Genomic DNA, 20,703 nt, shown 5'->3' on the forward strand with positions numbered 1-20,703 from the left:
TTAGGAATTACTTCTTCTATGGTCCACCATACCTGAGGATAGATCTTGCTCCATTAAAATCACTAAAAATGTTGTCAATTTGTCAAACTGTAAAAAAGCACAGCCTTAGAACAGAGATCATGCTACTTCTCATGTGCTGTACAGTGACAAGCATCTTGGTGTTCAATCCTGAATTATATTCACTGGAGAAATTCAACCGATAAAAGAGCTTAGTGGTTACTTAAACAGAATAAAGCCTGTGAATTATATTCTTTCCACACTAGGAGAAACTTTTTTCAGAGTGAATGTGGTATCCTTGTGCTGAGGATTTTAAGAGTTTGTAGCTTTGAACTAAGTTTCCGTTATTCATAGAAGTCATAGAGCCAAAGCCACAAGATCTCTATAAAAGAATTTCATTGAATGGAGGAGAAACATGTCTTTACAATGAGTTTCCCAAACTCTGTGACTGCCCGAACAAAACAAACAGGCTTGTTTCTGCAATATTCTGAAGTGCTAACGGCAAGCAGAAAATGTTGCTGGGAGTTGCACCAAGGAAAACATAGGAGGGAGAGGTATACTTGATAGCCAAATGTTACAATTTAAATATATTGTTGCTTAAGGACTATTCCTAACACTTTTACATAGTTTTCTTTAGTGATCATGCCCCTCAATAAGACCTTTTTTTTAACATTTAAGCTGTGGGAGAGAACAAATTTTTCTATGTAACAAAATGCCATCCTGATGGTACAATGTTGACTTTGATATTCCTTTTTAGATTTCAAGTCCACTGGGACCTACAGTTCATATCTTGGGATAGTTCATTTCTTTAATTTCTAACAGTATAAAATTTGGGTTGGCTTCTCACCCTAACCTATATCAACACAGTACATCTGACATTTCCATTGCATGTAGTTCTATACAACCTTTCAGTTCGTAATGATTCTGACAAGAAATAAAACCTTTTACCATCTAAAAGTTCAGCCTTAAATAGAAGACATTATATTTAATCCAGGTATTATTATTAATTCATATATGCTGTGTTTGGGTAAAGCATGTTTTGGGGAAGAACAACAGTTATTATTCAAAGACCTCAGAGAAAGGAGAATCTACAACTCTACTCGTCTGTGGCTTGTAAATGATGTATTTCCCTCTTGTTTGGTTTTTTTTTTCATCAACCTGTTGAGGGTTTACTGCTAGTGGTTTAAAACATTACTATCTACTAGTTCTTAGGATAAACTGGATTGTAACTTAGCATCTGATGATACAACCATATTTTGCTGCTCCATTCCAAAATTAGGTTTATTGAATACATGTGGGTGTTTTACAAGATTCTTAATAGCATCTCTCATAATGGGATACTACTTGTACAAAAGAACTAAATGTATATATCAGATTTTCTTTCCTAATACATCTAAAAATCTTCATCCTGGCTACCAGTGACTTCTTTCACTTTCCCAATGAGGTCTAGATTTTCAGATGAAATTTTCTGTAATTTATAGTTGTTGTAACATGTTATCTGTTCACAACTTGTTATATCTTCCTTAAAAAGAAAAAAAAAAGTTTTTCCTTCATCAGCTGCAACAGTTTGTTATAAAGACTTATTATTTTGATATATATTTCTATTTACATAGATATTTTATGTATTTATTATATAAACACCCTACATTTAGGGGGTTTATTACTTTATCTCTGTTGTTTTTTTCCTTGTAATGTTTATTTGACTTCATAAAAGCCCAGATTTATAATAGCAACAGGTGAAAAAGAGTATTACTGTCCTTTTGTGTATAAACTGAATATAATCTCCCTCACCTTATCATGTCAGCATCTAAAAGAACATCATCAAGCTAATTGTGGTAATAGACATTTTGAGAGGATATGCTGAGTTGAAAAATCACACTTCCATTTGAATAAATCATTCCTAAGAGCTTACGAAGAACATCTAGGTTTACAGCAGCAGCAGAATTGAAAAACTAAACATTTATATAGATAGATAGATAAATTGCTCTTCAAGCACTAATATTTCCTGGAATCTTTCCTGAAAGCTCTCCATCTGGATTCTAATACCATTATCCATATATAATTAAATAATGTAGGCATAAATAATCAGATAGATCAAACAGCTTGGACTTTGGGGAAAGTATTGCTAGCTAAAGACAATCAAATCAATGTACAATCACATAAAGGAAGGTGGAAAAATGCAAAAAGAAAGAAGAGCCAGTTGTAATATCTAGAAGAGGGAGGTAGTGTGGGAAACAGCCTGCTCTGAAAATTAGTGGCATTAATATACCTAAATCATCTCAGTCTCAAGCACAGGATTGAAATATTGCAGTCTAATAAAAAATCATGCATCACCCAACCTCTGGTTACTGCTTATATGTATACTACTTGTCCTAAAAGTGCAGAATTTCTCAATTTCATTTAGTTCACAGGAAAAAAGAGGTAAACCAAGTTATATTACCTAGCATGTGCTGCAATCTGAAAGTGTGCCACAGTCAGTTGGTGAACCATCTGACTAATCCTAAATCGCTTTGTTGTAACTTGATCATAAATCTAATCCCTGCAGGATTTATTAAAAAAAAAAAAAAATCAAGCCTAAGTAAATAATAAAAGAAAAAAGTTTTCACAGGAAAATTAACTGCTTCAGGCAAATAATCCTATTTATGGGTAAAGGGGTTCAGAAATTGAGATTATATAAAAGACATATTAAGGTTTTGAAATTGGAAAAGGTATATTATTCAGGAAAATAAGGATTAATAGGATAGCTTGACAATATCAGGTTATTGTTTTCACTCTTTTTATATCACAACCTGAATTATGCACAAAGTACAACCTCCATGGTTTTTTAATATAATCTTTTTTTGTCCCTTTGTTGAGCACCAGTTTAAATTGGTGTTTTCATACCATTCACTGAGTGGATCTATCTGTTTATGAATGTGAGCATGACAGAATTCTAGCAAGGGATGGTTTGGTAAAGAATGTGACATGTTGTTCTGAACTTTAATTCAAAAGTGGTCACCAAACAGTTCCAAACCTCTATAGACTTGCTGAGAGCTCCCTTCTTATATATGCCCAGCTATGAAATAAGTTGTCTTTTCATAGGAACTGAGCATTGTTAGGGCATGGATTTTCACACTGGAAGCTTCTGAAAAAGTAAATGGTCACAAATAGGTGAGTAAAAGCCATTAGAAAACCGAAATAAGGAAAGGAGTAAGTTAAGAGCTTTTCAGTTAAATCATGGTATTGGGTTCAGTAACTTAGAATCAAAATATTGCAAAAGCATGTAGCTGTGGTAATTTGAAGACATTAGGGTAGTGCTGGTCAAGCCTTCTCATGTTTACTGCTGTGGATTTCTTTAACCTTTCAGAATCAGTTTGCATGAGTTTTAGAGATTTCTTACAAGACTTTATTGTTCTTCAATAAACTGGTATCATTGGTAGGTAAAAGCTAGTGCACAGCAAGATCCACAATTTCTAACATGTTAAATTATCCATAGGTACTTTCAGAATAGATTATTGTACAATTTTTGATGTTTGACTATACATTGTTGCCATAATTTGCTTACCATTGTAGTTCCTGAAAGTCTTAATGATAAAAAACCACTTATTTTTTAAATGAAAAAAACAAACTTTTTTAAGCATCAATACCAAAAAGACTGTGGAACATGTCATTCCTAAAAATAATAAAATCTCTGAGAAGACATGGTTGTTTCTAAATTTGTATTAAGGATTCCCCTGAGCTTTTACAAGTTTCTTTCCTCAGGAGTTCTGGTTAGTTTTGTTTTGGTTTTTATTATTTCCTTACAGCTTTCTCAGTCAGTACTTTAACACAGCTGTTAAACTGTGAATAAGGTTGCTCAGATGAAGAAACTGCTTACACCCAAACATAGCTCAGAAAGCTGTCAAGAAATAAAAGATGGATTACACTCACCTACCTCTCTCTCTTTTTTTATCTAATGAGTTGGTGAAGAAAGAAGCACTTCCCATTTCTTATTCATTTTTTTATATGTAAATGTTATCTGGGGCTGTTGTCCTAAATTGCTTTGATAAGAAGGCAGAAAGTGGTGCTGTACAGGACAAACTCTAATCTCTTTAATCTTGAACAGTGAATTCCATGTGCACACTGATAAGCCTTTGGTGTACTGGGTGGCTTAGTGGAATTTAAAGCAAGCATTCATCTCCTTTTCTGTTAAAGCTTTAGTTGTTTCACAAATACTAATGTGCAATAAGTAAGCAAATCTTTTTTTCTAACTTTGATAACTACACACCGGGGGTTTCTGAGGCAAATGAGAAGTTTCAAAATACTGGTGATGTAAATATTCTTCTCTTTCTTACGTGTATCAACCAAATCTGCATGAAGCAGCTTTGTATATGGCTAGTGTTACCATACTGATTTGTAAATGTGAATATTAACCAACTCTACTAAGCTCCTGTGGAGCTAAACTGACCCCCCTTGCTCATTCTGAACCATATGAAATCATACTAATTTTACATCTTAATTGTACTATTGTAATTTTCAGAACATTTTTTTATAGATGTAAGAATGCAGGGCCAGCTGAGACTATTTGGTGATCTAATCTAAAATTTTTATACCTCTGATTTTACTTACATGTTCTGTTCAGCCTGGGGATCTTACTGTATGATAGCAGTAGTTCTCAAAGCGTGAACCAATTTTAACCTGCGAGACCTCAGTCTGTGGAACCAGATAGCCTCTTCATGTGTTGCGGCACTTTGTGTTAAAGCTTTGCACTAAATCTTGACAAATTCGAAGGATCAACACTGTGCCAAAACAATGAGAACTTTCCCACAGTTTTCATTTTAGGAGAATCAGCTCTTATGGGTCAAATGGAGGAATCAAACTGTCAGAAACACCATAGATCAAATATTAACAGTATATATGTTGACTAGTATATGTCAATTGATCATAGAAAACAGTCTTGGTTTCAAACTGCAGAAGAGCATAAAACTTGCTCTTGCTCTGGTTTACAGTGCTTTCTTTTACTGTAAGTCTATGTGTTGGCTGTCCTCATTATACTAACACATTGTTGAAAAATGTTATTTCCAAAGCCTACATCATTCAGAAGTAATGCCACAGAATAAATAAAAATAATATAACAAAAAAAAGAGAGGAAACATGGAAAATGTGAAAAACAATTTCCTTGAAAAATGGGAAAATTCAGGAAAAGAAAAACATACCTAACAGCTAGAACCTAATAAAGCCTGGCTTATTTAAAAGGAGTTGCATAAATGTTTACTTATTCTATATAAGCATAAGGTTTTGATTTTTTTTTTTTTTTAATTTTCAAATAAATCACAGGGGGGAAATCTTTTAATACTCACTTTTGCATTTTGTTCTCTGGGTTGTACAAAAACTTGCAAATGGGGCAAAGCTCACCACTCCTCTATGGCTTTAGTGGTAATAATGCTTTGCGTGAGGTATTCTGGGAAATATATCTTTTGATTTTGCTTTCTGAGAGGCCTCTGTTCATACATGCTGACTTTTCTCATATACTGAATGAAAAATGCAATATAAAAGGTACATCAGGCATTCATTCTCATGTGTGTGTATAGCTGGAAGAAAAGTTCTCAGGCCCCAGAAACTGACTACAAAACCAAGAGTAGATAAATTTACTATTGCTATTAATAATCCTACTACTACCCACTTTTTAGTTCTAACTTGATTTGCATTAAAAGCAAGTTACAATGCTAGCACTGTTAATGTTCATTTAATTTTAATAATGAAAATAAATGTAATATACTTTATATATGATTTCCAAAATAATGAAAAAAACTGTTGAGGTATGCTTAATTTTTAGGACTCCATAGCTTGCTTTATTTCCAGGAATGTGCTGAATTGGAGCAAGTTTACATAGCTCAGAGGAGACTAGCTTTGCAGAAAGGAAATATCTGCATCCAAAGAGAAAACAAATCCCTTGAATTGTCTGAAACTATGCAATACTTAAATTCTGTGTTTACATCCATTTGCAAGGCAGATATCATCTTCCTATACTTTCATCTTGCTGGTGGGCGAAGCTGAATTTCACTTACAGGTGCTTCTATTTGACATTTCTGCTTCCCCTTTCCCAGAAGCTGTAGGAAACATCTTTTGGGGCAGAAAAAACTTCCCATACAGCTGCATGCTCCCTGTTGTATATGGTGCAGATCCAGTCCCCAGCAGCTGCTACTACCACCTTCCTACAGTAACAGCACATAGAAGAGCCAGCTGAAGGTGTATCTTCTTGTGAATCATCTAACAGACAGAAAGGAGTCACGGCTGCATTGCTGCCATATACAGAGGCAAAGGGCACAGGGAATGCTTTTCACTCCTTCTAACATTTAATTGTAGGCCACCTAGACTACAAAAAACACACCTGGCAAGTCTGTTACACACTGGACTAGCATGTAGAAAGCTGCCTCTCATAACTTGCATATTAAAGTCCACTGGCTATCATGAGGAGAAGGCCATCAACCTGCTGGTGTTGTTTTGTTATTTTTTAACCAGACCCCTGACACTTGGGGTCACTTCTTTCTGAGATGGTCTTCAACATGAGGCATTACAATTTGCAAGGCAGCAGGCTAATTATCTTGCAGTAAAACGCCGGCCTTGATGGTTGGCTGCACTCTTTTCTGACATTATAAAAAGTTATACAAGTAGTTCTCACTAATGTTTGTAGAATGGGTACATAGCTTCAGGACAGATTATAGTTTTTGTCTTGTAGGACATGAAAATAATTGAGACTGTTGTCAAGACCTGGGTTGGTTTTCTTTGAGTGTTAATGTATTTTGGCAAGATGTCAGAAGTATATCTAGTATTGAAAGACACTTATCCTGGAATGTGTAGGAACACACAAAATGCACAAGCCACCAAGCAATTCATATCACTTTTGTGACCGCCGCCGTAGCCCCAAAGCCATTTTTTTCAAGTGAGTTCAGCACTTTTCTGTTAATAAACAAATGGTTATCCTGGAGGAGGACATTTGTTCTCTGTGCTGGACAGCTATTGCTAAACCAAAATTTCAGTTGCACCTTTTAAATAAAGCAATTAATGATTTTTTAGTCTTAAAATAAACACAAATAAGTTTTATACACAGCAATCATTTTTCATTAAGAAAGTACCAGTATTTGCAACTGTTTAAAGAGCAATGCAATTAGTTTGGTTTTGGTTGGTTTTTTTTTGTTTGGTTTTAATTCATGCTCCCCTTGAAATTAATGAGTTTCAAATATTTCAAACATTCTTTTTACTCCTTACAAAGAACAGCTTTGTAAACCAATTGGCTTAACTCTCTGTATGTGGATCTTTTACTGTCATATATTATTTGTTTCCATACATGATTCTTCACCTGCCTTTTGCCACGCATAAGAAAAACAGTGTTATGGTGGATTCCTGGTGTTATCCCCAGGAATCAAGAAATCTCTGTCTCTGATTCTGTTCATTCTTTGTCAAGCAGATATTATTTTAAATTTCCGAACAACATATGTCAGCAAGTCTGGCCAAGTTATATTTGAAGCAAGATCTATTTGTATCCACTACGTGACTACCTGGTTTATCATTGATTTAATTGCTGCACTTCCTTTTGATCTTCTTTATGCTTTCAACGTCACTGTGGTAAGTACCAATCTGTCTTTATTCTTCTTCAAGAGTGGTTTGTTGTTTTTTTTTCCAAATCTGGAGACTTAAACTGAATAAACTGAAATGATTTGGTGCCTTTTTCAGCTTTGTAGTATATTTTCACATCAGATGCTGAAGTGAGGAATGCAATGTAATTATACACATTGTTTAAAAATATTACAAGATTGAATGTCAAAGTGGCCATTCATTATCATGAAAAATACGTATATATGATTTTGGTTTTAATTGTTATCATTGTTTATCATTGTTATGGTCAGTAAAGATAGCATTCTTTACTCAGCCGGGAATCTTTTTTCTCTTTAACTAAGAGCATTCTACTGCAAAAATTACAGCTTGATCACTAATTTCTGTGTGTTCTAATACCTATTACTTAAAATTGTCATTAACTTTATAGTTATAGTCTATAGGCTATAGTTTTATCTTTTTTAGGAATATAATGACAAAATGTTTCTGTTGCTTTGAGAAATATGTGGATCTAATGTCTGGTGATGTCACAATTGTGATGGGTTACATTTCTATAAGTTTAATTATGCTATTAAAAAGGTTTTTCTTCTGATAGCTTTGTTAGACTTAGTAGAGTAAGAACTTAAGCAAAAAAGAAAAAACCCTGAGAAAACCCAAACACTCCTTCTCCCACTGAATAAAAATTTTTAATTTTGGAAAAAAAATAGTGGCAGTTTTCTTGATTTTGTGAATTTTTCACATAAGACTCTTAGGTTTTTAAGCTGTCCATTTTCTAGTTCTTAGAGTTTTGATCTTTTGTAAAGAGATGCACTCAATCTCATTTTCATTAAACATGAGTTTAATGTGTACATAGATGATAGGATAGACATATCAGAAAAAAAAAAAAACAAAAGAGAAAAGCACTAGATGAAGTCTCCCATGTAAGGTATCATGTTTGATTTCATTACTTAGTTCCATTTCTTTCAATGATCTTTATTTTCACTCCATTTGTTCCATTAAGAGCCATCAATCTGATGATAGTGCAGTAGCTTATAAAATCAAGCAGTTAATAGTTCCACATTCTTCAATTACTGTTTTTTTTTATAACTAGTGGTTAATCTATATGTTGTGGTTTAAACCCCGTCAGGTAACTCGTTCACTCACTTCCCCCTCTTTCTTGCCCTCCCCCTGCTCCCGGAGGGACAGAGAGGAGAATCGAAAAGAATGCAACTCCCACGGGTTGAGATAAGAACAGTTTAGTAACTAAGGTATAACACAAATCACTACTGCTACCACCAATGATAATAATGATAAAGGAAATAACAAGGGAAGAGAATACAACACCTCAGCACTAGCCGACTGATAACTTGCCCCCCCGAGCCCGACCAAGCACCGACCCATACCTCCTCCAACCCCGCAGCCTCCCAGCCCTTCCTGCTAGCTCCCAGTTACCTCCTGGGCATGACGTGCTGTGGTATGGAATACCTCTTTGGTCAGTTTGGGTCAGGTGTCCTGTCTCTGCTTCCTCCTGGCTTCCCCTCCTCCCTGGCAGAGCATGAGGCTCACAAAGTCCTTGGCCAAACCAAAACATCATTGTTATCAGCTCTGTTCCCAGGCCGAAAGTCAAAACACAGCACTGCACCAGCTACCAAGAAGGAGAAACATGACTGCTACTGCTGAACCCAGGACACTATATAAATACACAACTATGTCAATTTATCCCCTACATTAAAACCAAAAAGCCACCCATAACTATGTTTATTTAACTTGCATGAAGACTTGATCTCTAAATGAACCTGGTCTGATTTTTTCCTTCTATTGGGAAGACCATTACGTTTTTTGCACTGAATTCTGGGAAAAGAAAGTATTATCCAACAATATTTTTTTACAGATTAAATGTCACAGTATTATGTCACAAATAAAATGTCACAATCACTACTATAACCAGATTAATACACATCTCACCTATTGTACTTTAAAACTTTTCCTTGGTAAGATCACTAATATGGTGTCTAGGAATATCCTGAAATGTTGAGATGTCCCTCTGTTGGTAGTGGATCCTTAACAAGATGAGTGATGATAGATTAAGTTCTAACACTGAACCCCAAGTAATTAATGATACATAGCAATATTGATCTCAAAAGTAACATTGACTGACAGACATAGCTCCAATGAGGTAAATGAATGTGCTTCAAGAGTTTAATACCTTGTTAAAAGTTTTTGCAAGGTCAAATCCGCTTCCTTCATTTGCTTTGCCCAAATTTGTTAGCTAGCTGATGTGTGGTAAAGACATAGTAGAGAATCAAGGGCCAACGCTCCCTTCCTTCTGGGGACTGAGAGCAAATCCAGAATCTGGGAGTCTGCACACTACATTCTTCCCAGAAAACTTGGTTGTTTTGCTCTCTGTAAGATTCCTTGATGGGAACACAATGTATTTCCAATTGTGGCAAGACGTGTCAACTGTTAATATAATCCTCAAAATAAGGATGACTATCAACTGCTTTGAGAGCTGGGGGGAGGTGTTAATCACATTCCACTGTTTTCACACTTTATGATTTAATAAGCCATTTCCTCATATCTGTTCTCAGATTTTCACTCCATCAACTCTCAGATGTTGCCTCAACAGAACGGTGAGAAGGGGCATCAAGGGGCATCTCACACCTTTGTTGTTCAGGCCCTGACGCAAAGGCCACACCTTTAGGGATGCTCTAAATTCTACAAGCTATAGGTACAGTGCCATATATACCTATGTATTTGTGGCACACAAATGTCATCCTCTGGTTAGAGACTTATGTAGTCAATAGTGCGTGAAAAAGGTGTGGAGTTTCGTTCCATGCCTATTGATATTTCAAAAGAAAAAACATGGAACTGTATGAGTTGGCTCTACTGCCTTTACATCTTGAAGGGATTCTGCCCTACCTCTAAATGGGTGACTCTTTGGAGGTCAGAGCGCACAGGCATGCTCCTGCTTAACTTCAGTGCCTGATGAGACCCCAGCTCCTACTATCTTTGTGTTCATCTGACAGAAAGCATCCCTTAATCTGTGGAAATGTGACGTACAGTGCTGCCAAAGTAGAAATCAGGCCATTAAGTACTAGTTATAATGGCTGAATTTGCTCCTCTCTGAGTAACTATTGGTGTTTATAGAGCAAGAATATAATTTTTTGAGGAAACCCAACAAATCTAGCAGAAAAAAAGAAAGATCCCTGCCACTAGTCATTTCTTAAAGTGTATCCATGTTTCCTTACTAATTCCTTTTGCTATAAGAGATGATTCTTTCAAGCAGAAACTATCACTATTCTGTAGTAACTTAGTTTCTCAGTATTTCTAAGCACATTGCTGTGATTGAGTTTGTGTTAGGTTTAGATAAAATTCTGTCTCTGTCATTTTGACAGATAAAGGTTAACCCAGCTAGTCTAAAACAATTAACCAAATGGAAAATTTAGATGGTATGTATCTCTGGGCAAAGAAAAATCTGCGCAAGCACAAGTATGAGTGCTGACTCCTCAATTTGTCTTTTTAAATCTGTGACACAATACAAGAGTGTTTGGCATGACTAATGAAAAAATTCAGTGCAACTACATATCATTAGTTACATCTCTGTTCAAGTTGATGTAGAAATTATTTTGAAAAGAGGATGCCTTTAAGCCTTCAAATGAAACATGTATTTGCATTAAGACAAATATTATGATATCTGATTAGCTGTTTTTATATCTGTGGTTTTAACTACTTAAAAAAAGTAGGCAGAAAGTAGTCACAAGTGATCACTGGCAGGACACACTGTAACAGCCCTTTTGAAATTACTTATTTGTCAGAATCTAATAAAAAATAATTTCTCCTAAGTTATAATTATTTGTTTGTGATGTGGTAAAATATAGGCACTTATATAAAGATGAAAGCTCCAATGTGAAGCCAATAGCAAATATACAATTATTATATATGCAATCATGTTCATATATTACTAAAACACCTTGAAGAGTCAGCCATGAATAGAGACCCCTTTATGTTAAAAGTGCAACAGAATCATGTTGGTTCAAACAGGCTGATGAGAGAGAAGGAGACTTTTAGAAATTGCTGCTGAAAAGGAGGCAGTTGTTGTAGTGGCATGGCATTCAATTAGAATAACTATATTTTAATAGTTATATGATCGGTTTAATACAATCATGGCAATTCATTCAAATATTTTACAGCCTTCTGGAGAGGCTTGCAGGTATTCTTGTGCCTAAGGCCACAGCCATAACTAATTTCAGTGACTTATTGTCGATGACATAAAATGGATATAAGGAATGCAAGAAGAGAAAACCTTGTAATTTTTTGTGTGCTCTAATGTCAAATCTTATTCCTGACAGCAGTGAACTTCAAAGTATGTTAAAAAAATGCCATGGTTTTGTTGATTTTCTTTTTTTCCCTGCTGTCTACATGAGAAACAAACTTTAAAAAAAAAATGAAATAACAGGCAGTAAATGAAGAAGGTTGTGGGAGGATTACTTACACATTATCAAAACTGTGGTAGGAAGTAAAAATGTTTGTAGAATTTTTATTTTCCTTTTTACAGGTTTTCCACCTACTTAATTCCTGAGACTGGATTAAAATCAATGAATTGTTAAGTCTTCATGAATAAATCTAAAATACCCCACATTATAGAATTTATCAGTCAAGCTGGACGTAGCTGTTATGCACACCTATAAAATCAAGGTTTCAGATTATTAGTTGTAGTAACAGAAACTCTTAGTTTCGGATTATTCTGGGTTAGCAAAAGCAAAAGGATGTTGATAAAGCTTTTAGAATTTCTTTTCAGAGAGCTTGATACTGTGTCCTGGAAAGGCTGTGGGATGACATATCAAGTTTGAGGTTATTTTTCTATCTGATGTGTGTATCCTGACTCAGCCAGGTGCATCGTAGGCATTAATCCTAATGTCTAATTAATGAAGAAGGGGAAAAAAAGTGCCTAATATTAATGAAAATTATGCCTATTTAATTTAAAAAAAAATAAATGAAAAATATTTGGGGTCTTAATCTTCATATTGCTTGCTAACACTACCCAACAGCTGAAACATAAGCCAAGTATATTCCTTGCCAAACTGGGAGCTGTGCACACTAGTGTGGATATAGATTGGAGGATGCTTTGGAGGGGATGGGGTCATGCACATAATGCTCACTTTGTGCATTACTGAATTTCCTCTGGGGCCAGAACCCATTAACTTAATAAACTAATGCACACTTAGGGTGCTGAGCAGGTTAGGTGCTGCTTTTGCCACATATACTTGAAAGGCAATAATATTTTAGGTAAAGAATTTAAGAACTAAGATTAGAAGTTTTAATAAAAGCTTTTATGGACTCCAGTTTATTATAGAGCAGTAAAATATGCTCAGGCCTATGAACACAGGCTTAAATCTGAAGAACAAATCCTAGTCTTCTTCCTTTCTTTGCTTCCTTGTTCTGCAAAATATCTGCTATATGTTATTGCCTCTTCCAGGCTTAATTATTAAGCTGGTTTCATCTCATACATAGTTGAGCTAGGCCTACTACTTGGCTGTTAGCAGAAACTGGAAATCATTGTGTATCTGATGATTATATTGTGGTTTCATATGGGAATCAAATGAACATTGGTCAGTTCATTTTTCTTATATTTTTTTTTTTCTAGAGGAAGATCCAGAGAAGGATCTATTTTTACACAAATATAGATTTTTAAGTTAAGTATGAAAGAAGACTGCATGAAAAATAAGTCAAAAGATCTCCTAGTATTTCAAGTTTGTTTGCTTTAAATCAGGAATAGAAAAAATATATGTACACAGCAAAAAATAAACACTTTTTTTAAGCATGTTCTTTGCTAATCTCTGCTGTCTTAAGATTTGGTCTGAGCAGCTATGTAACTGAATGAAGAGTGGGCAAACATTCATTGAGGTTTAAAAGATAAGAGTTTCCTTTCACTGAAACAAAAAAACTGCTGACAAGTTGTTTTTTCTCCCTTTTCTCCTAGGTTTCCCTTGTCCACCTCCTAAAGACAGTGCGGTTACTACGCCTCTTGCGTCTCCTTCAGAAGTTGGATCGTTATTCCCAGCACAGCACAATTGTTCTCACACTTCTCATGTCCATGTTTGCCTTGCTTGCTCATTGGATGGCCTGCATTTGGTATGTCATAGGGAAAAGGGAGATGGAACAGAATAATCCCCTTACCTGGGACATAGGTAAGTTCTTCTTTCTGCTCTATATATGTGTACACATGTGTGTATTTATGCATATATATATATAAAATATAAAACCACATGTATAAGTCAATATACCCTTTTATTTTAAATCTTATACAATTATTTAGTACTGTTTGTAGAGAAGCAGGAAAGATTGATGCTCTGAATTTCAGGTCAATCTGAAAAAGAGGGTTAAAATGGAAATAAATGGCGAAAGTAAAAAACAATGAGATTTTTAAAAGTGATACAATGTTTGGGAAATTGAGTATCTGGACAGAAAAGGGCTAGACAGACTATGTAGAAGACCTGACGGAGAGTTCATCTTATTTTCGCAAATTAGGCATATTCTTCAACAGAGTGTGCTGATTATTCCTTATACATTGAAACAGGCCCTGATAAGCCTTCAAGTTAAAAACTCCCTTCAGGTATATTGTTTAGCTGGTTTACAGGCTTTGCTCTTTCTCACAGAAGAAAAGGTGTTTATCAGTGAAGGCATGGTTTTGGAATGCTCATTTGATCCAATGTTTAGTTTCTACCCCAGCCTTCATTCTGATTGCATTGCTTTGCAGGTTTGAAGCTTTTCCATTACTCATTAATGGTTTTTATTATTATTTCTAAAAGTTGTGCCCATGTGTGATGATACAGTGGGGGAAAATATACCTTGTATAGGAGCCTGGCATCTCCGAGTACTTGTACAATGTTGGAGGTGTTTTACCCATTAGTGCAATAGCTGACACCCCACATCTTCCTATGTGGGTAATTCTGGCTTTGCTGTAGCGATGAATTTTTTTCGCTGTCTTTATCAGATGACATATCAATCATCCTTTTTTCTCCCTTTTCTTTCTTATTCCTCGTATTCTATATTTTTAATTCTACTTGTATGCACCTTTAGCCTAAATCTATAACATGTTCACTGAAGCAGAAGATGAAACAAGGCCAGTGATAAAATTAACTCGAAAGGGGAAGTCCTGTTAGTTTTCTTTCTGTGGTTAGAATACTAAATATGCAATTAAAAAGCATGTGAATAATTTAAAATATGTAAGTTATCTTTGAGAGGTAAATAATGCATACTTGTCTTTTTCCTAAACAAAGAGTATCTAAACATAGGGCTGAGTTTCCCAAAAGAGAAAATTATTTGATGGGGGGAATAATGCAAACACCTGTGACCAAAGGCTCAGTGATGTGCATCCAAACTGCAGTATGCCGTGTTCTTATCTCCTTTAATTTCTTTCTTCTCTCTTAACCCCATAATCATGTATCTAAATATCTTCTAATAACAGTAAGTTTGAAGGAAAAAAGACAAAATTGTTAAAGATGTCTGACCTCAGATGAGGTGAGAATGCTAGGTCAGGAAGAAAAAGAAGAAAGAAAGTCCAGTAAATACAGCTCTCCATTTTGTCCATAGGTTACTGAACAATTTGTGGAGCCTTTTTATTTTTCTAGTTCATTGTTTATTTCTTCTTCCTTTTGTAAACCATGTCTGTGACCTGCTGTTGAACTCCTCATAGAGTGTAAACATCTCAAAGAAAAGACTGCAGCTGTAAGGAAGAATATACAAAGAAAGCACACTGTGCACAAATTGGTCAAATACTGCTAACAAAAAACCAAATCCAGGTAATGATAACAATAAAAAGAAAAGACTCTTTGGTGGGAAGTAATTATGAAAACACATCATCAGTTTATGTAAGCTGCAACTAATAGCTGATTTCAAAGCATTCATTGCAGCCCCAATAATAAGGATGGGCTGCAACCATGCTCCCCAGGTGGGGCTGCTGTCCATACTTGCCATGCAGCCTGTCCCTCTCCCTTTTACCTGAGCAAGGGCCACATTGGGAAAACAGAAATTCTCCTTATAACCCCTGGGGCTCTTGGCATTTACTGCTATGAAAACATTAACTTTCACCCCTCAGTTCTGTCCTCTCTTGGGCAACGGCACTAACAAGTGAATGACCCAACAACTTCATCAGAATCAATCGCAGTTTAACTGGAACAGAGCCATTTCACAGAAGTCCCGCTTGCATTTCAACTAAGAGTGTTGAGATCTGGGTTATCGCACACTGATTAATCTTCTGTGGACAGTTGCAGGCAATGCACTTCCTTGATAGATGGGTCAAGGCACTTCTTAGTGGTGTGTACTCTTAGACTTTAAAATCTCACCTGACAAAGAGCTTCTCTGTTGAGCTTAGAGCCTGATTTTCTTTTAGTTTGGAGATTGGTTTTAGGGTTTTGTTGGGTTTAGGTTTTGGGCTTTTTTTCCTACAAATTGTGTTTTTGCATTTTTTGCCTAGAAAGCTGTTCTCTAAAATATCTAGATTCTCTGAATGTATATGACTGTAACTGCAATGACTCCTACAAAGCTCCTACAGATATTAGCTCTATGGTTGTCAGAATAGTTGTTTCTCTAAGTTAAATATTTAGCAGCTTTGGGGATTTGTTTGGAGTGGGTGGTGGTGTACTTTTTTTTAAAAGAAAGAGTTTTAAAACGTTCAAGTATTTAGAAATTGGGTTTGAGAGCTCAGAAAACTCCAAGTATCTGTCATGAAGCCATTATTTTACAAAAAACACTTCTGTTTAAGCTTATATGTCACATATATGAGCATAAAGATAAAAATATATAATTTCTTCAATCAGTGCAGATTCTGTTGCTCTCCACATGCAAACTACTTGCTGGTGAAACATGTTGAAGTTACATCTTGGCCCTTCATGCTCTATAATTTTTGCTACTCTGGTGATAGACAACTATGTGTGGGTAGCCTTTCTTTTCCCCTTAAGAAAACTTCAAATGACCAATCTGCTACACTTCACAGCATCCATGTAGGTGATATATTGAGGGGTGAACAGCAGATGTGATTTAGGGGATGAGTGATTAAGCAAAGTAAAATGAGATCTGAAGATCTTAATAAATCACACACCTGTGTGCAGATAATGCACAGAGGAGGAATCTTGCTTGAGGCATAATATAGTGTTATTGTAAGACACTGAGGTTATTCTCTTCTATAAGAAGGCCTCAACTGGAAAATTTTGTACTGTTTTGGAGAGCATGTAAAAGAGATTTATTGCTGTAGGCAAAGCAGTAGAATATGATCCTTAGTCTTTTATTTACAGGTTTTAATTTTTAAACTTTAAATTTTATTACATTAATATAAAAACTGGAGACTCAAGTTTCCACCAATAGAATTTACACAAAGTTCATTGCAGGCATTACAGAATCACAGAACCCCAAGGGCTGGAAGGCTTTCTGAGTGGCAACATTAAAAATACAATATAAAAAATAGAATGCTATACTTTGTTATTAAAAGGGATGTGTCTCCCCCTTGGAAAGTATGCTTATTCTTCACTGGAGTGTCTCAGGTGGCGTCCGCCTGAAAAATTGGTGCCCTAAGTGTGGATGCTGCAATGCATACAATAGCTGAAATACAGGGACGGGTTTGCTCTAAGAAATGGAAACTATGCCTGGTATGAAAAGATTTCTTTGCTTTTTGTTTTCTTCTATTTTGTGGGGGAAAGGCAAAGGGAGAGAAAAAAGCTTTTAATAACCTCTTTACTCCATTTAGTGCTTCTTCAGAAAGCCTGAAGCACAGATTTCAAGACCAAGGTTTTGCTAACCCTTAAAGCAAACATTTAAAGCTGCAGTACTGTTAAAATAATGCTTTGGACCTTGCTCTGCCATCAGACATGCACCATAGCCCAGATCTCACAACATTGACTTCAGTGGGAGCAGCATTTGTTTCTGTGTATCTATTTCTCTGGCTAATTTAAACAAATGAGGTGCCTAATTTGTATTTGGATTGTGGCAATGGGAGTGATAAAGTTCTCCCTGTGAAAATACCCAGACCAAAAAGTATATTTGCTTTGTTCTTGCTGGGCCTAATTGTAAGCCTTTGTTTCTTTTTTTTTTCTTGTCATTTAGGCAATATTATAATTACAAATAATATAAAACCATGGTTACATTCACAAATTTAGCCAGGTGGTTGTACAATGAGAAAGATGTAGTGTCTGTGAATATTATTCATGAACTGTCATGACATGGTGGCATCGGGACATAAGCCAGTGTAGTATAATGTTAAAATCTGTATCTCTTGCTTAGCTCTACTATTGTTGTTTTAACAGATTACATGATGTATTTGGAATGTTGTTCTGTGTGCAGCAGCTTAACTTTAATGTCTGATAAAAACATGACTCCTGGACTAGTCATTCCACCCACCTGAGACAGCAGTATGGTCCTTGTCCTTTTCAGATCCTTCTCCATTACATTCCATCTTGTTCTTTTCAATTGTTCTCACTGGTGAAACAGATGTTTCATGGAGATGTGGCATGATTTTCAGCAACCTGTAAAAATAAGATTAACTTTCTGTTAGCTGACACGAACTAGAGGCTAGACTGTGTTGAGGCTACTGGCTGATCTTACCACTCCACTTCCATTGACTTCAATACATTTACTCTCTTTTCTACAGATAACTGGTAACAGATTTAGGCATAGGCTCTTTATTTCCTGTCTGCTGTTTTGAATTAATATATACTGAGCTATTCCCCTTTAAGTTCCTATCAAATATGAGAAATGACTTTTCGATCTATCTTATGGGAAAGAGAGAATGTTGAAAATGTTTCCTGTTGCTAAAGGTGTTAATTCTGTGAGAACCATATGAGCTGCTGAAACTTAGCTATCTTGAAGAGTAGTGAGGAGATTAGGAGAAGGCCAGGAGTCAGTATGATGGCTCCCTTAGAGAGTCAAAGCTGCATGCATAATCTGTGTAATTGTCTCAAAAAAATTCCTTCTTGTCCACCAGAAATTCAGCTGCAACTTTTTACTAGTCCACCCACTGTCATTCTGACTATGGAGGAGTTGGTACAAAAGCAAAACTAAAACAAACCACAAACAAACCAACCTGTGTTTTTGTAGAAGGTAAAATGTATGTGTTTGAGAGCAGCTTTAAAATGAGGACTGTAGAGGGTATTCTTTAGCTATTTAAATCTTTATTTCAATAAACTACCTCTACTCTCATATTTTATTTTTACAATATACAGCACTTCTGAAAACAATTCAGTCATGGCTGAAACACTATACTTTCACATACTTTGCAATACAAAACTTCCACCCAGCTTCGTTTAACACACACTTGCAGTCACACCCTTTAAAGAGACTTGTCTGCCTGACTCCCAGTGAAGGATTTATACTCTGAGTTAGCTCTCAGGGCATGCATCTCATTCCGGAGAAGCAGCTTGAGGTTGTCTCTGTTTAGCACACAGATATGAAGTAGGTTTTTCTGGTGAAAAACAAACCAGAAGCCATTGATTTCTTCTGTCCAAAGAAGGAGAGTGAGGCATTGTTACTGAGTTTCACTTGTCTTCAAGCTAGGGTCTCAGGCACAGAAACTTGTGTCTAAGGTGTGGAAGACAGACGTACAAGGCAAATCCCTTGAAGAGAACACCTTATCCTGGTCTATAGGTTACTTCACTCAGCATCCTTCCTGGGCAGGTCTCTGCCTTGAGCTCTGGTTCTTTTTTCCTTTCTCATACTGATGTGATTTCAACAGAGGAATGGCCAATGCCCGAGTCTTTCACTAGGGTCTCCAGTGTCCAGGTGAAGCTAGAGATGAAGGCTTGGAATCTCCAAGGCTGAAGAGAACAGAGGTCTGAAGTCTTTTATGTTCCTTTTTGCCAGTGAGGTATTAGGTGAATTATGTCTGGTTTGATCACTTCAATCAAGGGTAGGAACAGCAGTTCAGGGTTTTTTTGTTGCATTGATAGAACAAAGTGGATCCTCTTCACTGCCAGAAAGAGCAGTTGTAAATTTCCAAGGTTCTTGGCCAAGAAAACTGTATTCTAAGATAAAATATTGGTCAAGTTTCACCATCCAAACACACAAATCCATCAGAGTTTATGAATACTTAGAGGGGAGGAAAGAATTTCATGCTAACTGAATTGTAAAGGGCATAATTCACTAGCCATGACCAATTGCTCCTTCCAATCTGTCATCTCTGTATTTGAATGTTTGAATCCAATTCCTTTTTCAGCCTGTGTCATTTACAGCTTTCTTAATTTTTTGTCACTAGTAATAACAGAACATGTTACTTTGGAACTATGGGCCTTTCTGTTTTTTAAGAAGCAACTTAAAGATTTAAAAAAGAAATGTATATAGTTGTGTCATGCAGGAGAGCTGACATCTTAAATTTAGTTAAATGAATTATAATGCTCTGTTGAACAGGAGAATTTGAAGGTCTATTGTTGTGTGGAATATGCATACCTGTATACTCACCAATTTTGTATGTCAAGGGGAGCAGGGCTGAAGATTCACTTCTGATTAATATATGAAGGAAATGCTGATGAGTACCATTCTTGTGAAGTATTTGGGGACATCAGCATCTAAGAGACTCAGCCAAATAGTTTGCGTTATTTCTTGCAGCACTTACATAAAATAATTAGCCCCTGAGCTGTCATACATGAATAATAAATGAGAATAAACTGGACAACCAAAACAAGACAATTATTTTGAAGCTATGAAAGATTTCAAAGCACACATTTCACAAATAATTGCAAACACCACTTGTTTGTAGAAAGGATTATGTGGTACATCCTTTGAAAAAGACCATACCACAGTACTGGAGAATTTCACAGTGATAAAAGCAGTTTTATACAAAGAACTGGGAAACTTCTCTTTCAACCAAAACAGTTTGAACAAAAGTTTTAAACCACAGGAGAATACCTTACACTAGAAAGCTTCTATAGAGTTTCAATGTTTTCTTAAAACTTTTTAAGTTTTACTCCTCCATAAAAGTAACACTTTTATTGCACACACAATGTGTATATTTTCTATTAATTAATGCTTGAGGTTCTCATTTTCTATCCTTGTAAGTACTAAAATAGACAAATTCATTAAAATCATGAAGAAATTAGAGTGAATAAGTGTACTTATTTATTCCAAAACAACCAAAAAGTATGTATTTAAAAGTGTGCCTGATACATTACC

At 35.7% G+C, this 20,703-nt stretch overlaps 1 protein-coding gene across 2 annotated transcripts in view; it reads left to right on the forward strand.

Annotated features, from left to right (window-relative positions):
- The window catches only part of KCNH8 (potassium voltage-gated channel subfamily H member 8), a 185,932-nt gene that overhangs the window by 96,186 nt on the left and 69,043 nt on the right, over nucleotides 1-20,703 (forward strand). For both annotated transcript variants that reach the window (XM_062602054.1, XM_062602053.1), the window contains exons 6-7: nucleotides 7,424-7,581; nucleotides 13,529-13,736. In XM_062602054.1, the coding sequence (XP_062458038.1) occupies nucleotides 7,424-7,581; nucleotides 13,529-13,736 (366 nt within the window). The remainder of the gene's footprint in view (nucleotides 1-7,423; nucleotides 7,582-13,528; nucleotides 13,737-20,703) is intronic.

The sequence above is a fragment of the Pezoporus occidentalis genome, unplaced genomic scaffold (assembly GCF_034315485.1).
Source record: "Pezoporus occidentalis ecotype Australia unplaced genomic scaffold, CSIRO_AGI_Poc_V1 ctg75, whole genome shotgun sequence".
Classification (NCBI taxonomy): domain Eukaryota; kingdom Metazoa; phylum Chordata; class Aves; order Psittaciformes; family Psittacidae; genus Pezoporus; species Pezoporus occidentalis.